The sequence below is a fragment of the Panthera pardus genome, unplaced genomic scaffold (genome assembly GCF_024362965.1).
Source record: "Panthera pardus isolate Hobbes unplaced genomic scaffold, ASM2436296v1 HiC_scaffold_20, whole genome shotgun sequence".
Taxonomy (NCBI): domain Eukaryota; kingdom Metazoa; phylum Chordata; class Mammalia; order Carnivora; family Felidae; genus Panthera; species Panthera pardus.
Genome location: NW_026526766.1, coordinates 6,991,516 through 7,010,853, shown reverse-complemented (window position 1 = coordinate 7,010,853; position 19,338 = coordinate 6,991,516). Strand labels below are relative to the sequence as shown.

Genomic DNA, 19,338 nt, shown 5'->3' with positions numbered 1-19,338 from the left:
AACCAACTGAGCCACCCAGGCGCCCCCTTAACATTTCTACATTTTTCCTTTACCAAACCGCTGGCAATTAAGAGCAAAAGAGCGCAGAACCGCTACCCCATTCTGTTGTCCTGAGCAACAGAATAGTCAAAAGATTCAAGGGACATGAACCAAGCAGGATGGGAACAGTGATCTCATATTCATGGTTTAAATTGTCAGATTAAGGTAATATGACTAGCGCGGGCAAGGTTGTGGGAAAACAGGCTCATTCATACATTTTCAGTTTGGAACAAATTTGCTGGGGGGCAACTTGGAACATGTTCTGATCTCTCTACTTTGTAATTCTGCTTCTCAGAATTTTTCGTAAATAATCAGATATGTTCAAAGATTTAGGTACAAGGATGTTCATGGTAGCATTACTTTTATAATGGTGGTAAATTATAAGTAGTCTCACTGGAAGTTATACACCTAAGCTATGAGTCTACAACTATTAAAAACCTTGTCTTGGAAACATTTAATGACATGTGGATATGTTCTAACACGGTGTAAAATAGGAAAATAAAACAAATTACACAATAGGATGTTGTATACAATCCAAATTTTATTAAAATTTATGTGCATTTTTAAAAGTTGGGATGAAAACCAAATAGTTAATAGCAGTTAGATATGGATAGTAAGAAAACATGACTCATTGCCCTTCCTTTACATTTTCAAGGTGAATACGTGTTTGTTTTCTTAAAAACTTATTTTTTTTTGTTTTATTTCTTATATTTGAGAGACAGAACATGAGCAGGGGAGGGTCAGAGAGAGAGGGAGACACAGAAGGTGAAGCAGGCTCCAGGCTCCTAGCTGTCAGCACAGAGCCTGAGGTGGGGCTTGAACTCAAGAACCTGGAGATCGTGACCTGAGCCAAAGTCCGATGCTTAACCAACTGAGCCACCCAGGCACCCTTTTGTTCGTTATTTTTGTTTGGTTGGTTTTGCATTTTCTTTGTCTCTTCTTCCCTCTCTCTCTCCCTCTCCTTCTCTCCCTTTCCCCCTCTCCCACTGTCTCCCAGAGTGGGATGGGTTCTGCTCTGTGTCCCACAGCTCTGTTCCCAGCACCTGTAGCTCTGCACCACCTTTTCCGTGGTGCGTGGTCCTTCCTCCAAACCCTGCGGTGGTCCTCTGCCTCCCCAGTTCAGCATAGAGCCAGGAGTGGAGGATGGCTGTGGAAATGCACAGGAGGAGCAGTTTTCACATTTCAGAAGCCTTTATAAATGCAGCGGACCAACAGCTTATTTTATACACTTATTAGGACAAAGAAAGATGCTTGTTGGAAGCTGGGGAGAGTTAAATGGATGTCCTAAGGACACACACATTAGAGATAGAAACAAAATTGAGACCTATGATTAGTAATCTGTGCTTCTGCATAAAGGAAACTCTCTTGATGGATTAACACATAGGAAAATTAAAAAAAAAAAAACAAACCCTCTGCCATGAAAGCCTCTGCTGACATAAAAATAGTTCATAGCTATTTTTTTTTTTAAACAGAAGCATCCTTTTTCATGTGATGAATGAGGGTAATATGTCACATTAATCGGGAAAATTTGAATATAGGCTTAGATGGTACCAAGAAATTATTGATAATTTTGTTAGTGGTGATAATGGCATTTTAGTTATGTAAGAAAATGTCCTTTTTAATGCATATGGAATTATGCAGGGATAGAATGACAGAATGTCTAGAATTTAGTTAAAACAGGAAAAAAAGAGAAAAGGCACAGTAGATGTAATCTCAAGGCATTTTTAGAGACAGGCAGTGTAGGCACTAACAGAATCCTTCCTGTAATTGACATTCTGAGGATCATGCTCCTCCGGGTGTGCAGAATATCTGTTTGGGCCCCCTTAACGTTTAGGTTTCTAAGCTGTGCTTGTATCAAACCACTGGGGAATTAGCAAGAGAATTGTGGTTCTGGAAAGTCCTGGTCCAGGTCTCGCCACCAGTGAGTTTAAATTCAGAGCACATTTTCTTGAATACACAGATGATGATGACCTAGGCCTCCCATGACCAGCGCAGGAAAGGGAACGGCCCCTCAACCCGTCTCCCAGGGGTTCCCTGAGCATCATTCCAAGATGGCACCTTAGCTGTGCTCAGGATGAGACCCCCATCCTTTCCACTGCAGCCTCTTGGCCGCCACCACTGGGCCAGAAGTGCTCTGCCGGTCACAGCTGCCTCCTCTGGTGTCTCCAGTGACTGCGGCCACACCTCTGACCCTGAGGAACTCTCCTTTTGCTCCTCTCTCCTAAGATAGGAGTGAGAATTCTTCACAGGCTGTTCCTTGGGACAAAGCTTTATGGAAGTTTGGGGAATGAAAGTAGGTGAAACACCAACAGTGCCATCCGGCCTCTCTCTTAAGAGGGAGGCCTTAAGAGGTCTGCCCCTTTGCTCAGCTGCCAGCCCGTCCCTCCACATGATGTTCCAGGCGTTGCCATCCCCCGACACGAGGCTTTGAGAAGGAAAAATTTCACCATCACATAGGTCTTCCTGCCCCAGCCCGGAAGCAAACCAAGTGGAAACCCTCGTTGTGGGTGCAAAGCGGTGATTTGCCTTGTGGACCCCATCAGGACACTCACTCCAGAATGGATACCATACACACCTGCTGGGTTGGGGCTTACCCACCCAACCTGCAGGACGTGGGAGTCTGTCCGGGTTGGGCTGTGTTGAGTCCATGCCACTGCCGGTGCAGTTCGTCCTGAGAGCAAGATGCTTACTCCTGCCTGTTCCTGTGGCACCTTACTCTGGATTTCCTCCAAATGTTGGCTCCTCAGAAGCACCCACACTGTACTTTGTCCTGTGGGGTTGCAGTCCAGTACATTGCAAATTTATACGAAGCCAAGAAAACTCCCTCCTTTCCCTCCATCCCAAACCACTGAGTCTCTGGGTCTTAGCACTGATTTCACCTCTTGGACAAATTATGTACCAAACATGAGACTTTGGTAGAGAGCACCTGCATTCTGTATGTCGACGAACCTTCCCCTTTTGACAAGAGTGCTGGTTGAGTATTGGATTTACATCTGTGGGAAGCTTCTTCAAGGATAAACGGAAGACTCCACCCTTCAGTGATTAAACAAAAGAAAAAAGAAAAAAAAAACTTGTTTCAAACTTTAAATGGTTGTCACTCCAGCAGCCCCTATACGTCAGGACTTCAAATTTTTAGGGCTTGATCTCCACTCTAAGGCCTGAAGTTTTCCACTACTTTTCAACCAAGAAAAAAAAAAAAAAAACCTTATAGAAGTTTAGATATAAACAATATTTATTAAACAGCAGTCAGATGTAAAATACACATCAAGTAGGGATCTGCACACTTTTTTTGGTAAAAGGCCAGATAGTGAATATTTTAAGCTTTTTGAGCCACATGTTCTCTGTCCAGCTTCCCAACTGGCTGCCATGGAAAATCACCCGTCAACAATATGTAAGTGATGGGCATGGCTGTGTGCCAAAAACGCATTTATTTGCAATAACAGGAGGCCAGCCAGCAGCTGGCCAAGATAAAGGATGAGGCAAGATTCTAACTCTCAAGGTACAGTGCAGTTGAGGTGGAATCCTGGTGGCAAAATAAACCAGCATGGCAAGGAAATACTGCTATCAATCAGTGAGTGAAATTCCCCGAAGAGGCAGTGAGGCATGGAGCCGGGAGCAGGGTAAGTGAAGTCAGTCAAGGTTTTTGGAGATGACTATTTAAAAAAAATTTTTTTAAATGTTTATTCATTTTTGAGGGAGAGAGACAGAGCGCAAGTGAATTAGGGGCAGAGAGGGAGAGACAGTGAGACACAGAATCTGAAACAGGCTCCAGGCTGTAAGCCGTCAGCACAGAGCCCGATGGGGTCTCGAACTCAAAAGCTGTGAGATCCAGACCTGAGCCGAAGTCGGACGCTCAACCGACTGAGCCACCCAGGTGCCCCAGAGATGCCTATTTTTGAAATTCAGGCTTTGCAGGAGAGAACACGTTGGATCGGGTGGGCTGGGGAAGGCTTTTTTTTTTTTAAGCGATGTATTCATTTAGTCATAAGCAGCTGTAAACCTGGGTACTATCCCGTGTCCTCCGGTGGAAAGAACCAGGCCATGTCCCCCCCTCCCTGAAACGGGGTTTGATTAAATTCAACATTAGTTAACCCCGCCTGCGTGAAAACAGATAAACAGAAAACCACACCCGTGAGAGGGTGGGGTTCCTGCCACTCACCCGTTCATGCATCCTGGGACTTCTGGCCATGTCTATGAGTCCCCTTGTGGCCAAGAAGGTGGAGGAGTGGAAAATGCACATGTCACTTGGTTGTACAGTTTGCCGTGGGGGATCTAAGAGCATTTAATGTCAGCTTCTGCTGGTGGGAGTGCAGGGAGTATGGGTGCTCTTTTGGAACCATTGGTGGCTTCTTAGTTTCATCTCTAGAAACTTGCCATTTCAAGGTGCCCTTTAAACTTACAATTCCATGCTGGGGAAGGCAAGGTCGTAGCCCCAAACCATACAGGCCATGAATGAACTTCTTGCCTTATTTGCAACATCTGTAACCACTGGATTCTGCCTGAATTTAAGTGCTTTTTTTTTTTAACCTTCCCAAGCCTTGTTAGGGAACCGAGAAAATAAGATGAGCTAAGCAGCTTTGTACACACGAATTAAGCATTTTCCTAAGATCATCAGGAAATTCATGTTGAGTTAGAGCACAGCTACTGAAGCCAGAGGACTTACTATATTAATTTGATGTCTCCATTGCCTTTTCTGCAAAGAAGAAAGGGGCACCTGATGTATAAGGAATGGAGTCCCCACAATGAGCATGCCATTTGCCACAATAATAAAATGAAACATGCAAGCCGTGTCAGTCTAATTCTGAGCTAGTGAAGCTGGAGAATCAACCATGAATGAGCTTGACTTCTGCCTCTGCTGTTACTACACTGGCTCACAGCTCCACTCGACTCTAAGTTAACCTGTTGTGGTTTTTTTTTTTTTTTTAATTTTTTTACGTTTATTTATTATTGAGAGACAGAGCGTGAGCATGGGAGGGGCAGAGAGAGGAGGAGACACAGAATTTGAAGCAGGCTCCAGGCTCCGAGCTGTCAGCACAGAGCCCGACGTGGGGCTCAAACCCACAAACTGTGAGATCATGACCTAAGCCAAAGTCGGACACTTAACCAACGGAGCCCTCCGGGCGCCCCAACCTGATTTTGTTTCTTAAAAAAAGGAGTGAAAAACCATGCAGGGATTCTAAGAAGCCTCCTATATGTTGAATGCGTGGACCTGGGATTCCACCCCTTCCTTCCTTCCTTCCTTCCTTCCTTCCTTCCTTCCATCCATCTATCCATTCATCCATCCATCCATCCATCCATCTGTCCGTCCGTCTTCAATGTCCCAGGCTCTGTGCTAGGCACACATGATACAGATAAGTCCTGTTCCAGCAAGGGAGAGTGAATACATTGTAATGTGGTATGCTAAGTGCTTTGGGAGAATGAGGACACTGGGGTGGAGTTTTGAAGAAAAGATAAGAATCCAATGAAGGGGGTAGGGGCTCCAGGCAGAAGAAAACAGCAGCTTGCATGGCACATTGCCAGGACACTGAGGCTTTGAGCAGAATGCTGGGCACATGAGGAAGAGGAGTGGATTGGAAAGATGAGCAGGTGCTTCGTCAGGGGTCTGTCTAGGCACGGGGAAGGAAGTGACAGCAGTGACAGCCAGAAGTGCTGTTCTCTGCAAAAGAACACCCTGATCAAGCATCAGGTGGGGAAGTATTAAAAAAAACAAAACAAAACACAGTGACACTTGTTAAAGGTAGTAAGGCCGACTTTATTCGGGACCATCATGATAGGTGGGGACGCTGCGTGGTCCGATTTCGCAGTGGGGGAGAGAGATGGGGCTCAACTCTATCAGCAAGTGAGAATTGATAGCCAAGGAGCAGGGTAGGGGGATCAGTGGATGGAAATTTATGAGGAGGAAACATCAGGGGTAAGGGGGATTCTAGCTAAACCAACCTAGTAGGATTCTTGCTGAAGGCAGGCCAGGGTGACCAGACAGGCCGGGGGAGGGGGGGGGCGGAGGGGGAGCCTGATCAGGTACAGAATGTGATCAGATATGAGGGTTCTGGTTAAACCGACTTAGCACAGTTCTTATGAAAACTAGATTTTGCAGGAAAATACACAGATGGGCGTAGAGGTTCAGGAGCCTGACAAAGTGTGGTCAAACAAAGAAGTCTGTCAGTACCGATCCTAGAGGGGCAGGAGAGTCTAGTGGTTAAGCATACCAGACTGCCTCGATGTGAATCCTGGCTCCGCCATTTGCTAGCTGTGCAACCTGGACACTCAGCTGTAAAACAGGGAAATAGTAGTACTATGTCATGGCATGCCTGCTACCGTCAGAAGTTTCTAGAAAGTCCCGGCATTGGCATGACAAGCTATTAGAGTTGAGACGCACAGATGAAAGTACACGTGATGGATTTCATTCTGGAAAGGAAAACACATAAAAAGGCTTACTGTTTGTAAAACACTAGGGTGTAACATTCACCAGCATGCAAGTGGCTTCTACGCAGAATCCTGAGCTACCAATTTTATAAGGAGGAGAAGCAAAAAGCTCAATAATAGTTAGGTTGTAGTTAAAAAAAAAAAAACAAAAAAACGAGACTTTTCATGGAGCCGTTAGCCATCCCGATGTCAAAGCACTCGTATGGACTTTGAACAGAATAACTGAGTCCCTCAGGTCCTCTGAAATGTGTTTAATGCCCTTCCTGAACCATAAGCCTCCTATAAACGCTCGTGAGGTCTTCTGGAAAACTGGTCCCAACTACAAACAGCACCAAGGTCTGTGGTATAAAAAATGTTGGAAACAGCCCCCTGGATGGCTGAAGACCAGGAGACCAGCATGCTGCTTCGTGACACATTTTAAACATCAAATGCGGACCTCCTGACGGAGGCTGCCAAAGTGACCTTTAGTTGGTTCTGACCGAGGGCCACTTTATCTTGTTAACTTCACAGAGTAGTCTAGGGTGGTGATGTAACCTGTCTTCAGGGAGTTCTTTGTATTGATGCCTCTTAGAAAAATAGATGTCATGGGCAAGGCGTGCACAGAAATATATTTTGTATGCCCCCTCTGCCTCTTCTCTTCCCCTGTCACAGCCCAGGAGGATTAATCCAGGCTGCAGAGATGGCCCTGTGTCCTGGAATAACAAAGCAAGATCATAGCCAGCCTTGTTTACCCTGGGGAATGTGTTCATTTAGTCCTCGTAGCAACCCAAAGAAGTAGGAAGGGAGGTGGGACCTTATGTCCATTTTCAGAGATGAGGGCAGTTCCAAGGACTGTTCCAAGATCACACAGATCATAAGGGCAGCACCAGGGACTGGTACAGCATTCCATTCTGGGACATTCTGCTGTCCAGGGACCAGAGAGAGGGGCCTGGGGCAGGCAACCATACCTAACTAGCTTACTCATTCAACCAACACGTTTATCAAGCTCCTCCTACGTGCTGGGCACTGGCTATGCTTTGGTGAACACGCAGCTATCTGGGTCTCCTGCCCTCCATGGAGCTCACTCTAGTGCAAAAGACGGTGTGTAAATAAATAATGAGCCCAGTGACAAAAATTGTGAAAGGTGATGTGAGCAGGGTGTCAGATGCGGAAAACAGAGGAGGCTGGTTTAGCCTGATAACTCAGGGAAGGACCCCAAGGAAAAGACTTGAAAGTAGACAAGTGAGGAGTAGGGGACGGCAGTCAGGCAGAGGGAGGCACCTACCAAGCGTGGCAGGGAGCTCAGTCTGCTCCCGGGGGATGGGGCTGGAGCACTAAGGAGGAAGGTAGCCCCGGCCGGGCTGGGCAGGCGGGCTCCCTGGGGACAGGGTCTCTTCAGCCAGGGTGAAGATCTTCCAGTTGATCCTCAGTGTCCTTGGAGGTTATACCAGAGTGTGAAATGGCCTGGTGGGTGCTCTTTTGCACCCGTGTGATGAAGGAATACAGAAGGATTCTGGAGAAAGCGAGGGAACACGTGAGCTAACTCTTGCTAAGTGCCTTCCATTTGATTAGCCCCGCCCCTCAGATTGATCATTTTTCATTTAGCAACAGTGGAGGCTGTCTACTGAGTGCAGATTAAGTTCTAGGCACTGTACCAGGTAGGTTATACGTACTGTTTCTAATCTTCACGGCAGCCGTGCAAGATGAGATCGTCCACTTTGCTCCTCGCAATTAACCCTGTAGGAGGTAGAAGCATTGAAAAGCTGCATTTTTATAGATGGAGAAACGGGAGTCTGGGAGGAAAAGGCTGGGCTGCGATTGGAGCCTGTGCTGTTGTTCTCCATGCTGGTGATAGAGGGGTAGGAGTCCTCGGCATAATAGGGTTTTAACTCCTATGCAGCAGTGAGTTTCTTGGATGTTGTGTCCATTCCCAATTGTGAAGTGCCCACAAATGCCAGACCAAAAACACCTTCCAATAATGGAGTTAATTTTGACACCTTAATGACAAGGTGGGGAGAGATTGTCACGAAAACTTTGTTCTCCAGTGGGTGGTAGCTTAATCAGTGAGCCCTCGCAGGAGTCTTTTGCCCTTGGGTGTTTATTTTTAAAACGTGCTATTGTTTAGCCCGCTGGGACTGCTTCCTTTGTAGTGTTTTTATAAAAGGTTCTAAAAGATTATTACAGCTCTGGCCAGGAGCCAGTATCCCCAGCTCATCAGAGCCTCCTCCCAAGGTAAAAAAAAAAAAAAAAGCAAGTGTGCTGTCTCAAAGAGCTAGCAGGTCCCCCTAACTTCCAAGGACGACTCGGGATAGTATCCCTGTTTCTAGGCCATAGTCCAGCCTCAGAACGGTCGCCGGTTTGAAAGGACAGTGGTGGACTCACTGGAAACCGGACTTGTTAAGGAAATAAAAATGCAGCGTTGAAAATTCAAAACTAAATTGATGTTTAACTCATTAAAGTTAAACCGCTTGTTAAAGGTGGTAGGGTGGACTTTATTCGGGACCACCATGGCAGGTGTGGGGACCCCTGCAGTGGGATTTTGCATTGGTAGGAGAGATGGGGCTCAAGTCTGAATATAGCATCGCAAGAGGGAATTGGTCGCCAAGGAGGAGGATGGGGAGGGGCGGTCAGTGGGTGGAAAGTCACTAAGAAGGAACATCAGGGGTACTGGGGCATTCTAGCCAACTGAGCTAACAGGATTCTTGCTGGGAGGCAGGCCAGGGTGCCCAGGAGCCACCTGGGAGACGGTGGAGGATGGGGAAGCTACCAGAGGTGGAAGGTAGGGGTTCTGGCAAAACTAACTTAGCAAAGTTCTTGCTGAACCTGGATTTGGCAAGAAGTACACAGATGGGCCCAGGAGAAGGTTCAGGAGCCCGACTAAAGGGCGGTCAAGCAAAGAATCTTTGTCCGAATCCTGCTCATCTTTTTCTGCCCAGTTCAGATGCTGTCTGCCATATCACCTCAGCCCGGGGACACCTCTGACTCCTCTAGAAGCCCGTGGCGCCCATCCCCTGTGCCAGCACTCTGCAAACGTCCCGTGTCTTTTTTTTTTTTTTTCTTTTTGTAATCCAAGTTACTTAGCACGTAGTGTAATAATGATTTCAGGAGTGGAATTTGGTGATCCATCACTTAAGAATAACACCCAGTGCTCATCCCAACAAGGGCCCTCCTCAGTGCCCATCTCCCAGTTAGCCCAGCCCCCCACCCACCTCCCCTGCAGCAACCCTCAGTTTGTTCTCTGTATTTAAGAGTCTCTTAGGCTTTGCCTCCCCGTTTTTGTCTTATTTTTCCTTCCCTTCCCTTAAGTTCATCTGTTTTGTTTCTTAAGTTCCACATATGAGTGAAATCATATGATAATCTTTCTGTAACCGACTAATTTCGCTTAGCATAATACCCTCTACTTCCATCCACATTGTTGCAAATGGCAAGATTTCATTCTTTCTGGTCACCGAGTAATATTCCACTGTGTATATACACCACATCGTCTTTATCCATTCATCAGTCGATCGACGTTTGGACTCTTTCCATACTTTGGCTATTGTCAGTAGTTCTATAAACATTGGGGTGCATGTGCCCCTGGAATCAGCATTTTTGTATCCTTTGTGTAAATACCTAGTAGTGCAATTGCTGGGTCAGAGGGTAGTTCTATTTTTAATTTTTCGAGGAACCTCCATACTGTTTTCCAGAGTGGCTGCACCAGTTTGCATTCCCACCAGCAGTGCAAAAGAGGTCCTCTCTCTCTGCATCCTCGCCAACATCTGTTGTTGCCTGAGTTGTTAATTTTAGCCATTCTGACAGGGGTGAGGTACTATCTCATTGTGGTTTTGATTTGTGTTTCCCTGATGATGAGTGATGTCGAGCATCTTTTCATGCAAAGCATCCAGTCTCTTAAATGGATGGGAGAGATCCAGTTTTTTTAAATTTCCAGTCTGTCACAGATCAGTAACCTTTGTAGACTATAATAAAAATGAATTATGAGGGAAAGATATAAAAAAATGCTAGCCCTACTTTTGTGATTATATTTCACAAACTTGAAGTCCGTGTTCAATTACTGTTAACATCTTTAAACCCTTACCTCTGGCTTCTGTACAGACCCCATCACACCTGCCTTGTGACGTGTTAGTGCGCAGGCCCCTCTCACCTGTCGGTTCCCAGGGGTGGGTGGCCGCTCCCAGAAGAAACAAGATCTGGGAATGAACCACAAAGAGAGGCAACCAGGCTTTGCCAGGCATGAGGCATGGCCTGAAAGGGATCAAGGTGGCTATTGAGATTTGACAGTAAAGCCCCGGGATAAAGTACGGTGATATCCCACCTGTTTGGGAGGAAAGTGGCCATGCCATTTGACCTTTTCCCCGGTAAGTGACGGGACTGTTTTCTTAACCACTGTGTCATGCTGCCTCTTACCCACGTGCTACAAAATTCTAGACCGGTGCTGCCTCCCAGAATGTTCTCTGTGTGTGCCATCCGTTGCAGTAGGCACGAGCTTCGTGTGGCCAGGGAGCACTTGAGATGTGGCAGGTGTGACCGAGGAGTGACGGAGAGGTGCTGTCTCCAGAGTCTAACATCTGGAGTGAGGTGCCATTCTGGGACATCCGTTGAGCCAGACCACATGTTCTCAGCAGGAGCAAAATTGCTCCCAAGGCAGCAAAGGCCGAGTTTTTGGGATAAGGGGGAGCAATGTACTCTTTTTATGCAAAGAGCACGTGTATACATTTAGTACCTGAACAGTGTCCTGTAGTATTGAAAGATCATGGGACAGGTGTCTAAAAGGCTGGGGGAGGGGCAGGGAGAGCACACAAAGATGAGGGGACATGAGAGGCAGAGAAGCACTAAGATACTAGGTACTAGTACTAAGTACTAAGATACTAGTACTAAGATACTACCTCACGTGGAGGTAGGTCACATATAAAAAGTGTTTTTGTTGGTCTCCCTGGGAACTGAACCAAACTGCCCCGTACAAGTGGTTTCTAAGGAGACTACCTGCCGAGCTCCTAATCACTGCCACAGGGTGAATCTCTGAAGTGGGCTCACTCTGTAAGGAAGGAACTACCTGTACAAAGATGCAGTTCTTTCTGAGGGAAAGCATCAAATACAAAATTCTTTTTGTCTTTTTAGGTTTTATTGATTTGTTTTGAGAGAGAAAAGCATGAGCAGGGGAGGGACAGAGAGAGGGACGAAGAGAATCCCAAGCGGGCTCCACAGTGTCCGTGCAGAGCCTGACGCGGGGCTCGAACTCACAAACCATGAGATCGTGGCCTAAGCCGCAGTCATGCGTCAGACACTTAACGACCGAGCTACCCAGGTGCCCCCACACTAGCCAGATCCCAAGCGCACCTGCCACAGGTAGCTTGTGGTCACTACAACAAAAGCACACAGAGGAAGCACTTCACCATGACGGTTCTGTGAGGCAGCACTGGTCTAGAATTTCACAGCACGTGGATAGAACCAGTGTGAGAGAGTGGTTAAGAATATGGCCTGTGGGGTCGAGTCTGGATTGGGATCCCAGCGTCCCCACCAAATGGCGAGGGATAAAGGAGGTGACGCATTCCACATGTACCCATTGTGCAGGACACAGTGTGTGTGGTCACTGTCATTTTGATTAGAATTAAGCCTCAGCATCATTGCCATTATTAGCAGGTGGGGTGTATAGACTATCCAGACAAGCTTTCCATGTTCAAGTTAAGTTCAGGAATGTTCCGGTGACTTGTGGAGGTTTTCAAAACAGGCTGTTGCCCTGCGTGTGTTCCCAGCCTCTGTGGTGGCCCATCACCTCTACCCCTGGCACCACATGATAAATAGTCCAAGGGCCTGGAATTGGGGGGCCAGCCCTGCCCCTCATCAGTGATGGCTGGAGAGGTAGAGGGGTAACTCTAGAGGTAAAATGTACAGAAGTACAGTTGTTGGTTCAAATACATTTCTTGTTTGTTTTTTTTTTAATATGTGGTTTTTTGTTTTGAGAGAGAGAGAGAGAGAATGAGTGGGGGAGGGACAGAGAGAGAGGGAGGCATATAATCCAAAGCAGGCTCCAGGCTCCGAGCTGTCAGCACAGAGCCTGACATGGGCTCGAAGCTGCAAACCGCAAGATCGTGACCTGAGCCCAAGTCGGACGCTTAGCCGACTGAGCCCCCCAGGTGCCCCTTGAGTTACATCTCTGATCTGTCCAGGAGAATTATAGGACTAAGGTAGATTTGAGGAACGGGAAGTAAAGCCCTTCCCAAAGTAACTACAATACAATCGCTGTCCTCCAGCAGAGGGGAGCTGGCAGACTGCTTTAGGGGATGTATTTGTTTAAGATACTTCCCACCAAGAATCTCATTATTATGAAGCCTTTTATTGCCAGCTGGGTCCTGGAATAGAAGCAGAGGCAGCAGCCCATGGCCAAATCATTAAGACAAATTAAGACATATTAGCATATGCTGGAAACAATTACCTACATAGATTTAATTTGTTTCACTGCTGGAAGAAAACCCCGAGAGGGCACAAAACACATACCCAAGAACAGTTCTGCAGCTACCCTCTGAGCCTGTCACTTGTCCGTACCTTCGGGGCTGGGAGCTGCTGAAATTAGACATCGACTCGAGGACAAGACATCTGAAAATACATCCTTGCTTGGACCAGGATTCCATGGGCTTGTACAGGTTATGTGGAGTTTTGTGGAATTGGTGATTTTGTTTTTTAAAATCAACCATTGGTATAAATAATTATTTTGATTGTTTATGAAAATAATGCACAGAGCTCTAAAACGGAATATTCAAGCACAGTTTTATATTCATATAATATACTTAGCAAACTTACATATTTTGCATTATTATTTGCTCTTTTTTTTTAATTTTTTAATGTTTTTTTATTTTTGAGAGAGAGAGAGAGGGAGACAGAGTGCGAGCAGGGGAGGGGCCGAGAGAGAGGGAGACACAGAATCCTAAGCAGGCTTCAGGCTCTGAGCTGTCAGCACAGAGCCCCACGCGGGGCTCGAACCCACGCAAGAATGGTGAGATCATGACCTGAGCCGAAGTTGGCCGCTTAACTGCCTGAACCACCCCGACGCCCCTGTTTGCCCTTTTTTTTAAGAGACTGAAGCTCTAAATAGGAAATCGTTCATTCGTTAATGAATTGTGGCCTTTGGTGTCTCCTGATTGTTGTTGTCGTTGCTACTATTTCTTGAAGAGTCGTTATTTTTAATCGTCTTACCACAGGGAGAAGAAAGTCTTCTCGGCACACCAGAGTGCATTTTTCCCAGAGAGAATAGAATCCAGCATCGGGCTTTTTCTAGAATGTGTCTGTTGCGATATGCCCCTCACGTGGGAATGACAGTCTTGTCCCAGGGGCTGGTGAATGGGCCCTTCCAACATCCTGGGGTGCTCGCTAAGTTGGCCAGAACCCCTTCTCTCAAAATATTAGCTTCCAGAGGAGCAACCAGCAGCCAGAGGAATGGCGTGTTTGCAGCGGGAGCCGATTTGTCCTGTCATCGTGGCGATGACCAGCTTCCTTCCAGATTGGTCCTGCACATCGATTATGTACAATTATATGTGAGAAGCACAAGCCCCACTTGAGAAAAATAGACGAGGCTTTTATAGTGTGAGGAGTGAAAACAAAAGCCACCTGTGCCTGCCATAACCCCCCAGTTTACTACCTTCTCCTGGGGGTCGCCTCACAACAGCTCCTCCTCTTTCCCGCCACCCTGCACTTCAGGCTTTGCTAACAGTTAAGGCACAAGTCACACGTGTTGAAGATTCAAGAAGTCATTTTCTGTGATGATTGTTTGATTCATAATGTGATTCTTGTTTTGGAAACAGGGCAGGGTAGAGCCTGAAACGTTCCCCCCTTTTTTTTTTTTTTATAATTTTTTTTAATGTTTATTATTTTTGAGAGAGAGAGAGGGAGAGGGAGTGGGGGAGGGGGAGAGAGAGAGGGAGACACAGAATCCGAAGCAGGCTCCTGGCTCTGAGCGCAGAGCATAGAGCCAGATGTGGGCTTAAACTCACGGACCGCGAGATCATGACCTGAGCCGAAGTTGGACGCTCAACCGACTGAGCCACCCAGGCGCCCCTGAAACCTTCCAATGACAGCGTGCTGAAAGATGGTCTGGTTGCGTCACCACTTACCTGTCTTCCACATAGTAGCTATCCAGTCAACCGCGTCATTTGTCTCCATTTATAGGGGCATCTTCAATGGAAGGCAAGGGTTTCTAGCAAGAAGGGATGTGTGCCTCCCCCTCTAGGGCTATGGTTGGCATTCTAGACAGCCTTTCCCCTTCCGGACTACATCCAGTCATTTTATAGGCCACCCAACACCATTTGAGGCTACAGCTAACAGTGTGGCCCTAGGTCTCTTCAATAAGAAATTTAAAAATTGGAAATTTTTTTTTATATCCTACCTCTTTAAAATGGATATTTTAAGTTGTCTCACAATCAGAGCCATACACAATAAGGCTGTTAACATAGAAGCAATTTGGAAATCATGAAAAGAAGGAGAAAATGTGCTGGCCAGGATAAATAATGAAAGTACTGTGATTTAGCATTGAAGTTGGCCCTGAGACTATCTTAAAGCTCCAACAGTAAGTGGATGATTAAATACATTATGGTACAGTCACAGGACAGAAGATTATGTGGCCATTAAAATTCCTCCTGAAGAATTTGTAATAAGAAAATGCTTATAGGGGCGCCTGGGTGGCTCAGTCGGTTAAGCGTCCGACTTCAGCTCAGGTCACGATCTCACAGTCCGTGGGTTCGAGCCCCGCGTCGGGCTCTGGGCCGATGGCTCAGAGCCTGGAGCCTGCTTCCGATTCTGTGTCTCCCTCTCTCTCTCTGCCCTTCCCCCGTTCATGCTCTGTCTTTCTCTGTCTCAAAAATAAATAAATGTTAAAAAAATTATAAAAAAAAAAAAAAAAGAAAATGCTTATAATACAGTATTAAGAAGAGAGGATCAAAAACTATAGAATTCACTCAGCTATGTTTACAAAAAAGAAAAAACATTGACAGGAAATTTGTCAGAATATCAACTATGACTGATGGAATGGAGTGATTTTTATTTTCCTTTTTTCAGACTACTATATCAAACATATATTATTACTTTCATAGTCACCCATAAAAGTTATCTTGGGTGCCTGCGTGGTTTAGTTGGTTAAGTGTCCAACCGTGGCTCAGGTCCTGACCTCGTGGTTCATGAGTTCAAGTCCCACATCGGGCTCTCTGCTGTCAGCACAGAGCCCACTTCAGATCCTCTGTCCTCCTCTCTCTCTATCCCTTCCTCACTCTCTCAAAAATAAATAAACATTTATTTTAAAAAGTTAACCTTTTTGGCCGACTCTGAGCTTCCTGGCAGAAAAGGCAGAAAGGGAAACAATCACGAGTTTTACAGTATTCATTACGTGATGAAAGAACTCTCCGTTCTTCACGATAAAGTTTTTTTCTGGATACTGAATTCCAGAAGGGGTTTATCCTGAAGGCTGTGGAGTGATGTGATGTACAATCCTCGAGATTCTCTGAGCAGATGCGGAAGGGGAGCTCCTGTCTCGTGACCAGCCCCACGAGGCACTGGCCACGGGCTGAGGTGGCAGGATTATGGGGAAGGGGCACCTGCACCTCACTCCTCTTCCGTCTCCATTCTGTGTTGGCAGTCTCGAAGCCCTTCCTTTGCCCGTTGTGTCTCATGCGAGATGGGCCTAGCAGATGGCAGAGGACAGCCCTCAGCCCTTCATTTCACACCTTGAGGGTTGAATGACCACCAGGCCTGGAAATCCGTCTTTTAAAAATCAGCGTAATTTGGGGCGCCTGGGTGGCTCAGTCGGTTGAGCGTCCGACTTCAGCTCAGGTCACAATCTCACGGTTCGTGAGTTCGAGCCCCGCGTTGGGCTCTGGGCTGATGGCTCAGAGCCTGGAGCCTGCTTCCGATTCTGTGTCTCCCTCTCTCTCTGCCCCTCCCCCGTTCATGCTCTGTCTCTCTCTGTCTCAAAAATAAATAAAACGTTAAAAAAAATGAAAATAAATAAATAAATAAATAAATAAATAAATAAATAAATAAAAAAAAATCAGCGTAATTTGGGGCTTCTGGGTGGCTCAGTCAGTTGAGTGTCTGACTCTTGATTTCAGCTCAGAGCATGATCCCAGGGTTGTGGGATCGAGCCCCATGTCAGGCTCTGTGCTAGGCATGGAGCCTGCTTAAGATTCTGTCTCCCTCTCTCCTTCTCTGTCTCCCTCTCTCCTTCTCTGTCTCCCTCTGCCCCTCTCCCATTCTCTCTCTCTCTCTCTCTCTCTCTCTCTCTCTCTCACTCTGAAATAAAATTAAAAATGGACAAAAATGTCATTTGACTTCTCCCCCCTCGCAGGTGTTGCTGCCCTGGATTCCAGCGTATCTGGGAAAATTGGTCTGCGTGCCGTCGTCTATTATTTCTGTACCACGATCATTGCTGTGATTCTAGGTAAAACCTATTTCTGATTCCTTATTCTTCTGTAGAATTGTGACTCTTCCTTTAAAAGTAGTTGGGCTTTTTTTTTAATGTGCTTTTTTTTTGTAATTCAGAAAGTAATATTGTCAAATTACCACGAACATTTTGGACTTCAGGTCTACACAACACCTTTTCTATGAAGAAAATATAATACTGACTCAAGTTCAGCCATGGTGCTGCTCATTAATGTCCCTAGTAAGAAACAGGGTGACAGTTCTGTGCCTTTATTAGAAGGAAGTGAAGCCAAGAGCTTCTGTCATAGTGGAGTTGAGTTTAATGATGAAGTATTTCCAAAAAGATAACATTTCAGTGCATCTCAAATGGCACATGGTAATGAGAGCTCACAGCAACTTGCCGAGTATAAATTCCACTTGAAAAAGGGAGAACATTCTGATAAGGGAATATAGCTGCTCTCGGACCTCTGGCATTCTTTTACGAAGAGAGTGCGGCCCATCCTTTGTGACCTGGCGTTTTAAGGATGCCCTGCGTGGGAAGAGAGGACTGGATGGTATTCAGATGTTGCAGCCGCGTGACCCTGCCACTCTGCATTAAGAGACTGTTGGGATGAGGTGAGGCAGTGGGGCTGGTAGGCAGGGCACCTGGGAGGGCCTGAACCCTGCCTTAAACCAAAGCTGCACCTCCTCAGAAGGTTCGTGAGGGAAGCGCACGTGAAGGAAAAAGCGGGTGTGTGTCTCTCCTGCCAGGTTGAGTGGAAAGAGGGGACCACACCCACCTTGTCTTTGTATTGCCCACCGACTCCTCCCACCTGCGAAACCTACCTGCTCTGGTCCTGATGCCCTGCCCACTGTGGATCGGCGTTGCCCTTGGGAGGAGTGATAAAGGACACAGAGACTTTCTTCTTCACCCCCTCCAGTCAGGCAGCCTCTAATGACTTGGGGTGTACTCCAGCCTCCCGCCTCTGCTTGGACACCTCAGAGGACAAGAACCTATTACCTCCAGGGACCAAAATGGTGCCCTCAGATACCCACCCCCTCCGTTGAGACAGTGCCTTACAATAAGAACTGTCTTCCCCTGTAACACCTGTTTGTCCTCCTTCCACCCCCTGAGAGTCACAGGGAACAATATTTTTCTTAACCCTAACCCTTTTTTGGATTACACAACAACCTTCCAGATATCTGAAGGCTTGTAGTATGAAAGGAAGTTAAGGCTTGTTTTGTATGAGCCTCTGGAAAATAACCAGCATCTGTGGATAAAAGTTACATAAAGATATTGAATGGCTTGAAAATGAACTGAGTTGGAAAATGAATCACCCTCACCCCAACCCCTGCCTAGGCTGATCTCATAAGCTAAAGAAAAGAAAATAGAATGTTCTCATCAGCAAGGGTTTCCAGAAGCAATTCTGGAATGCAGCCTCTTCATTTACATTAAAAAAAAAATGGGAAGAGTTCCTTCTTCATTTAAATGGAAAAGTAATCAAGGCTGCTTGGAGGTCCCAGCTGAGGCTCAGCATTTTGGCCAGACCGTGGAGTCCTCCTGGTTTTGCCTGGTGCCACTATGCCTACTGGTTCTAAGAAGGCTACACCAGGGGTGCCAGGTGTTCTGGAAGGTTCTTAATGCTCTGTGGTGCTCTCTTGGGCCACAGGCATCGTGCTGGTGGTGAGCATCAAGCCTGGTGTGACCCAGAAAGTGGATGAGATTGACAGGACAGGAAGCAGCCCTGAAGTCAGTACGGTGGATGCCATGTTGGATCTGATCAGGTGAGTGTTTTGCCAGTGGGGCAGCCCCCTAGGCATGCCGCCTGTGATACTGTGGCCACAGAGGACCACAGCTTGCTTTAATGCACTGCTGTGGCTGTCTTGAAATGGCCGATAGTTTTTGAATCATTGCGTGTTTTCATTTTGCCCTGGACCTCAAAATTGCATAGCCAGTCCTGCTTGCCAAGCCATGGTTCCAAGAGTGGGAAGACAGTCTCCTCTGTCAGGATTTAGGATGGACAGAGAAGCAGAAAATACACTTATTGCACTAAGATGCTGGGCTGCGTTGGGGGGTCAGCTCTGAAGCACACTTGAAGAAATACCTTCTTTTTTAATTTTTTTTTTAACATTTATTTTCAAGAGAGAGCGACAGAGTGTGAGCAGAGGAGGGGCAGAGAGAGAGAGGGAGACACAGAATCCAAAGCAGGCTCCAGGCTCTGAGCTGTCAGCACAGAGCCCAACAAGGGTCTCAAACCCATGAACCGCAAGATCATGACCTGAGCTGAAGTTGGATGCTTAACCGACTGAGCCACCCAGGCGCCCCAAGAAATACATTTTTTAATTGCACCAGAGAAGCCCTCTTCTCAGAAGCAATCAGGGCTGGGAATTGGTCAGTTACTTTTAAGATAGCAGAGCAGAGAATCATTAAAAAATGACACAGGTACACATTACATATTTTGTGGACACAAAATTTAAATGTGTTTATTTGCCAGTTTTTGATGTAGGGCCAAAACCTTT

The 19,338-nt window shown here is 46.5% G+C and overlaps 1 protein-coding gene across 1 annotated transcript in view; it reads left to right on the top strand.

Annotated features, from left to right (window-relative positions):
• Positions 1–19,338, top strand: part of SLC1A1 (solute carrier family 1 member 1) — an 82,210-nt gene that overhangs the window by 41,785 nt on the left and 21,087 nt on the right. Inside the window, exons 3-4 of the mRNA XM_019463707.2 lie at positions 16,766–16,858; positions 18,489–18,603. Coding sequence (XP_019319252.2) covers positions 16,766–16,858; positions 18,489–18,603 — 208 coding nt within the window. The remainder of the gene's footprint in view (positions 1–16,765; positions 16,859–18,488; positions 18,604–19,338) is intronic.